Consider the following 6,917-nt stretch of genomic DNA (forward strand, 5'->3'; position numbering starts at 1 on the left):
GTGTGAGAGAAGCAGGGGAGGAAGCAGCCAGTCTCGCTGCATACATTTATCCCATTCTTCTGTGTGCTCCATCACAGAGCCTTTAGGTTGTTTCTCATCTTTTGTGAGAATTTGTCAAAAGGCCAGAAGTTCGGACCAGTCCTGTTACAAGAAGTGACAGCCGCCTTCTACTGGAATTTTTTTTTTTTCTTTCTCCCCCCCCTCTTTTGTGTGCTTTCTCCACAGCTGAGTTCTTACGATAACAAGTAGGGACAGGAGGGACCTCAGAGACCCCGCTTGTGATGGCGGTTATTAAACTTAGCTTAGGGAGATGAGGTGGTGGGAGTTCACCTCCGTGCTGCGTGGGAAGGCTGTACGGAGCGGTTGTTTATGTAGCTTGGCAGGGAGCAACTGCACTCCGGCAAGCTCCGGAGAGCGTGGGCAAGGTGATGGACCCTGGTGGCAAGCTGAGACACAGGGGCTAACCTTGGCGGCGATAACCAATCCTATCATCTCCTGATTTGAGGAAATAGCCTTAATTTTAGTTTCCGAAATAATTCCCTTCCCCAGGTAAACCGTCATTTCATATCATTTAGTGATAGAGTGCGTTGGTCTTTGGAGTAGACTGCGTTTTACTCATCTCCGGTCCATAGCATAAAAGCAACTCAGAGATGCATTTGATTTCTCTCATGTGTTTGGAAATGTGGAGGGACATCCCTGCCCCTAGAAGGAAATGCTACAAGGCTTGGGAAGACTTTCCCCAATAAGAAAATCTCTCAAACTGTCCCTGCAGAACCTAGTGCCTTTGCGATGGGGAAGGGAAAGAAAAATTTAAAACCAAGCAGTGTATAGTTTTAAAGTAAGAGGGAAAGCCATCTTTAGATTTATCCCTCCTGGGAGGATTTAGCGATATGATTGACATGGCTGTTTGAGTTCACTCTGTCTCTTGGTAGGTTCTAATATTGAAAAATCAGTGAAGGATCTCCAGCGCTGCACTGTTTCACTGGCTCGGTACCGGGTCGTGGTGAAGGAGGAAATGGATGCTTCCATTAAGAAGATGAAGCAGGTCTTTGCTGAACTGCAGAGTAGGTAAGTTAAATGTAGGGACAGATCCAGGTGTTAAGGCTTAAGACCAATACGTTTGGAATAAGACTTCAGCTTTCCAGTCAGGTGAATGCCTTGCTTGTGTTTGCCCTACTGCCCAAGCGCTGTTCTTCAGCGGCCGGGAGCTCAGCGTGTCGTAAAGCATAAACTGGAGTCTAAAGTCCTGTATTCTGCAGTTTTTAGAAGCCGCCTTTGTGGGCAGCTTTGCAAGGCCTGCGTTCGAGCTGTCGTCCCACACGTACAGTGGGATGTTCGTAGGCCGTTCAAGGCTTCGGTCTGTCCATCAGGGTCTTGGATGAACCACAGCTCCGTGTCTGTACAAGACAGTTGCCCTGACCATCGTAAAGTCACTTTAGACGCAGATAACATGAGGCACTCGCCAGGTAACATGCTGTCAGTTAGGTACCCGTGTTAGCTCTGCTTGAAGGAAGATTCTTGGGAGCTCAGGGTGCAGCAGTCTGTGTCTTTTTAGAAACAAACATTCATATCTGAAATCTTCAAATTACAGTTGAATATAAGATGGAAGAGAGGGATCCTTTGGAAGGTATAAGTACACACCAAAGATCATCCTGTGCAGAAGTGCTTCCCCCGTTTTAAGCCAAGCTTTTAATACTGTGCATGATGTTCCCTGTGAGTGTAACTGGGTCTTTTTTTTAATGAACATCTTTATTGGTTTGGATAAGTGCTTTAAGATGATGTTCCAAAAGGCCTCGCGTCACATTCAGTCAGCCAAGACAGCGAGTGTATCTGTTACTGAGAAATTGTTCTTCTTGGTTATACAAATATGACCGCTTTTGGTAAAGAAATATTGATAAGAAACTGCACAGAGAGTTCTCCTTGCCTGAAGTGAGTAACATTTGACAGGCAACTAAAATGCTGCTATCGCGCTGAAGGATTAAAGTAGATATTTGGCAGACTTGCAAATCAGTGTCAAAAGCTGTCTACGTCTGAAAACTGTATGTGGCCTCAAAGGCAAGAGTGTTTAGTGGTGGTGATGTACAGAGCCGTAGTCTGAAGCCTTTTAGCAAATTTAGTTGTTCAGTGTGGACTTTTTCTGGTGCTCGTACTCGTGTTGAACTTTGCCACCAGGAAGAGCTCTCCTGAAGTAAGTGGAATGCCATCCTGTAATTAAATTCAGCGCGTGCTAAAAAAATACCGACAAAAATGTTTATAGATGACTTTGAACCTTACCTGAGGAGACTCGAGCAAACTGGAGGGGTAGGGTAAAAGGTGTCCATGCGCCCTGACCTGCGTTTTCACACTAAGAGTTGTGGTCTCCGAGGTAAAGCTGGGCGTGGAGCTCCCAGCACCTCCCGTCTTTTGGAAAAGCTGCAATGTAAGGGGATTTAACCTGTCAAGAGCTGGGGGATGTGTAGCCCTAACTCAAATTTGGTTTTATGAATATTATTTCTTACTTTGTCAGTGGCTTTGTCTACTGAGTCAATACTGATACTGGTTCAATATTATCACTGTATACAGTGGGGTTTTGTTGTTTGTGGGGTTTTTTTTTGCCTCTCTATACAGTTACAACATCTGTAAAAACCTCTCCTTGGTATGAAAAGTGTCATTCTTTTGGCTACCGTTGTCGAGTTCCGTATAAGTAATTCCTCGCCCTTTGACTTACGTTATTATCTATAAAACACTTGCGTCATGTTCGTAAAGGTTAAAGACTCAAGTCCAGTCCCGCGGCGTCGCTGCGATAAGCCCAGCCGGCAGCGGGCGAAGCAGGACGCACGGTTCCGTGAGCTGGGAGGCGAGAGCCTGCCTGGAACGGGGCCACCGGGAACCTCCTTCGACAAATGCCAAGCGAAAGAGCTGCCCAACAGGATGCCAGGTCTGCGCAGCTGATAAGCGGTGACTTTGCAGCTGGGGCCCTTCGGCTCCGCAGAAAGAGATTCACTTTCCTTTTCCCAAAAGTTGATGCACTTGCCGGTGAGCTGAGGTGTAAATTGTACCTTCGCATTTTTTTTGTTGGGTTTTTTTCTTTTTTTTGGTTGTTTGTTTTTCCAACTCACTTCATGACCCAGAGAAGAATGTGTGTGTGTTTAAATCCTGAAGCACAAGGCAGGATCCGATAGTTAAATCCTTTTGCTGAACTGCCTCTCCAGCTGGCTTCCTACCAAAGGAAAACCTGGTTTAAAAGCAGGTTTGTTCAACTGAAACAGGATATTTAAGTAGCAAAGCTTGGGCTGGTTTAACTTCTGCCTGTCAGGGCTGCCCTTCGGATGGCCTTTTAACCAGTGAGGTTTCCTAGAGTTCTTGACCTTCATCTTCTCTCGCTAGACGATGTGCTTATATTAGACCTGTGGTCTGTAGGTAGGTGAGGGTGAAGAAGGAGACTCCAGTGCTGGGGTCGTGCCTGTCTCGATCTCTGAAATCCATCCCGTTTGAGTGGCAGGTGTAGCAGTAGCTGCTTTGGCTTCTTATTTTGGGAGGATTTGCTCCTCTGGGCTGGGGATGACTGGGTAACCTGAACTAGGGAATCCTGGTAGTCCTTAATTTCCTGAATATTTTGCTGTCCGCTGACAGGGAAAGTAGCACATCGGGCCGGGGGGGAAAACCTGAGCCTTTGTGAGTGGTGTGGGCAAGTTCAACTTCAGCGCCAGGTGCCGAGGTGGGTGTGGGGCAGGGTTTGAGGTTTCTCACTGCTGAGATCACCCTTGCTTCCTCGTGGCAGAGCTGCCGGGCATCCTTCCAGCTGCCTTTGATTGCAGTCAGTCTGTGAGATTGTCGTGTTTCAGCCCCAAGGAAAACTCAATCCCAAACCCTTAGCCTGCTGGTGCAAACGGCCGTTGTCTTTCACGAGCGGACAACATCTTGCAGGCACTGATCGACCGAGCTGGCTTGCAGCTGAGAGCACCTCTTCCAATGGCTGGGTCACAACCGAGTCTTCAGCATCATTTCGTCTGCAGCAGTTATCGGTTTATCTGCTTTCCCTTTTTCTTCCTTGCACATTTCTTAAACGTCCTTTCTTAAAGTCCGCCCCTTCTGGCAGGGGCAGTTGTGCTCACTGTCCTCCGTGGGATCTCATCCCGGGACCGAGTGGTCGAGAAAGGCAGGTGTGTTTCCGAACGGATCCGGCAGAAGGACGTGAGTTTGTTTGACGAGAAGCCGAGCAGGATGGAGGAGCAGCGGGGTCTGCTCCCAGTCACTCATCACGTGAACCTCAGGCAAAGCCACTTGACCTCTGTTCCTCAGCCAGCCCAACTGTAAAATTGGGTAAAGGACTCCAGCTGAGCTCTGCTGAGTAAATTAAATTACAAAGAGACGCAAGCTATGATCTGTGCCGAGGTGTGTGCGTGCGTGCCTGCAGCCGGGCGCAGAAAACCCAAAGTGGCCCATATAAAGTGGGTGCTGGCTCCGCAGGAGCTGGGTGTATGCCTGTGTGTTCAGGGAGGAGGCGTTGGGGTGAGGCGTAGCACAACCGAGAGCCGCAAGGCTGTTCCTGCACTTTTAATTAATCATTAAGGCCGCATTCACACCCGTATCTCTCTGAGCTCCAGGGGATTCCTGCCGCTGACGTGGGTCTGGGCAGAAGGCAGCCGGGGTATCTCCCTTTACCCTGCCCGTCGGTGTCGCAGAGCATAACCTCTCTGGGGATGGCTGGAAACAAGGTGAAGTCTTATTAGCGTAGCTTTTGACACACGTCGTTGTATTTGTGCAGTTGGGCTGAGAGTGCCTGACCTGGATCAGGCCCCTGCTGTGCTACGAGCAGAAACAATTCCTGCCCTGAAAAGGCAGATGGACAGAGCGATAAATCAACAGAAGAAGCCAAATGTCAAAGCTGCTGTTCAGAGGGAATTGTTTAAATTGATCTTGCCTCAGCCCTCTCTGACATGCGGAGGAGCGGGAGCGGTGATTTGAGTTTGCATTTCAGATGCTCTGTGGTTTCCCTTTCAGATGGCCGCTAAAATAAATATTCTTCCCATTTTCAAGCAAACCTTTCTCGCTAAAAAAAGGCGTGTGGTCGGTGCTGAAGGGCTGGCCCTGCGCGTTGCTGGTATCTCTCCGAGTGCCGTTTAGTGTCTGTGCTGCAAGCATCATACAGCTAACATGTGAGAGGAAGACTCTGCTTTTATATTTAGGCAGCAGAAACTGAAATGAAGCCTATTAATAGGCTGGATGTCGAATGCATTCGAGGCGCTGACAGCAGCTGAGCGAAGGTGAGCTGCAGCGGTGCAGGGCTGAGGACGTCGGAGGCGTAGCTTAGAGCGAAGCACAAAAGAAGTGTTTGCAGGGAGGGCGTCTGCAAGGGTCTGGATTCCTTACGGCGAAGAGCAGAGCTGCGGCCGGTACCTGCCCCTGTCCAGGATGGGAGGACTAGTATTTCTTCTCCTGCTTTCCTGGTAACCCCAGTTACTCAGTGTGCACATCTCCAGGGGCCAGAGCTCTCTTTGCACAGCCTGCGAGCGGCTCCCCGGACGCTCTGCCTTACCAGAGGGTGCTCAATAACCTGAATTTGCTAAATTTGGCCAGCCGGTAGCTGTGCGGTTCTGCTTGCGTAAAGGCTGCCGCCGTGATGCCCAGGGGAATTGCGGTCTCGTGGCAACGGGCACACTTGAGGCAAGCCGGAGCCTCCTGGCGAGTGGAGATGCTTGGCTCTGACCCACTCCGGTGTTCCCCCCGTGCCCAAACAATCCTCAGACCGTAAGAGACTCCCGGGTCGTGGACTCGGGCGGCTCTGGGCGATCTGCTGGCTGCGCGGTGGCGACGGCCGGAGGTTGTGTCCTTGTCCCTGCTGCGGTGCGTGGAAGGGTGCCCCTGCTCTCCTGTGGGTCCCGCAGCCCTGTGGGGATCGGCAGACTCCCGAGAAGCAGCCCAGAGCCCCAGAATTCAGGTTTCTGGATTAGTGGGCCAATTTGGTTGGCTTAAATAAGCTAATGAGGGCATAAAAGCAAATTGCGGTCGGATGCCTTCACAACGTGGCACCTGAGAGGCTGCCTCGGAGGAGACGGGCGCCTGCTATCGCGGCTCCTCACCCTTCCCCACTGCTTGTTCGTTTTGTATTTTGAATGACTCTCTAAAACATTGTGCCCTGGTTTTCTTCGGTGATAAAGTCCAGCGGAGCGCAGCTTCCCCCAACCCCGCAGCTGCCGCTCCCTCTCCCCTTGCCAAGGTGGCTCCGACTTTTTAGCAGGGTAAGGTGACCACGTTACCCAGCGGGTTGTCGGGAACGCTGTGCCGTGCTCCGCGCTGACCCAAACCCGAGCAAGTTTAAGGCCAGCGAAGCCTGGACGCCAACTCTTCGGCTTCCAGAACAAAAGCCGGTGAGCGGCGCGGTCCTGCCGCCATCTGCCGGTCTCTCCCCGCTGGCCTGGAAACCCTCCCGCCGCTGTCCTCGCAGTCGGATTTCCTTGTCCTCTTTGTTTAATATTAAATCTCATCCCTTTCTCTGTTTGTTTTCCCCCCAGCCTTATGGATCGGGAGGTGGCGTTGCTGGCTGAGATGGACAAAGTGAAAGCAGAAGCGAGTAAGACTCTGTCTTTCTACCACCCTGAAGAGCTGTGGGTGTTGCAGCCCCCCTAGAAGCAGATTTCTGTGATTTACCTCCCGTTCACATTGTTCTGAAATACGTGGCTCTGTCCTCGGACAAAACATGCCCTGTGCCTTGAGTTAGCCACATAAACGAGGGCTAGATGATGTTTGCCGGTTGGCACTAACCGCCCTCTTTGAGGCCGCTGCTCTGTGCCCTCGTTAGAGGATGGGACGTAAACCGTGCTCGTCCGTTCCCGAAAGCCTCAGCATTCCTGGGGGGCTGGAAGGGGCTTTCTCAGCTCGCCTGGTGCAGGTGGGAAGCGACCCACGGGGACACGCACGCCAGCAGCGCCGAGCCC

The 6,917-nt window shown here is 50.9% G+C and overlaps 1 protein-coding gene across 1 annotated transcript in view; it reads left to right on the forward strand.

Moving 5' to 3' along the window:
- The window catches only part of SPATS2 (spermatogenesis associated, serine-rich 2), a gene marked incomplete at its 3' end in the record, with an annotated part of 21,269 nt that overhangs the window by 11,820 nt on the left and 2,532 nt on the right, over window positions 1-6,917 (forward strand). The window contains exons 7-8 of the mRNA XM_009709711.1: window positions 933-1,068; window positions 6,495-6,553. Of these exons, the coding sequence (XP_009708013.1) occupies window positions 933-1,068; window positions 6,495-6,553 (195 nt within the window). The remainder of the gene's footprint in view (window positions 1-932; window positions 1,069-6,494; window positions 6,554-6,917) is intronic.

Source organism: Cariama cristata, unplaced genomic scaffold (assembly GCF_000690535.1).
Source record: "Cariama cristata isolate BGI_N322 unplaced genomic scaffold, ASM69053v1 scaffold271, whole genome shotgun sequence".
Taxonomy (NCBI): Eukaryota; Metazoa; Chordata; class Aves; order Cariamiformes; family Cariamidae; genus Cariama; species Cariama cristata.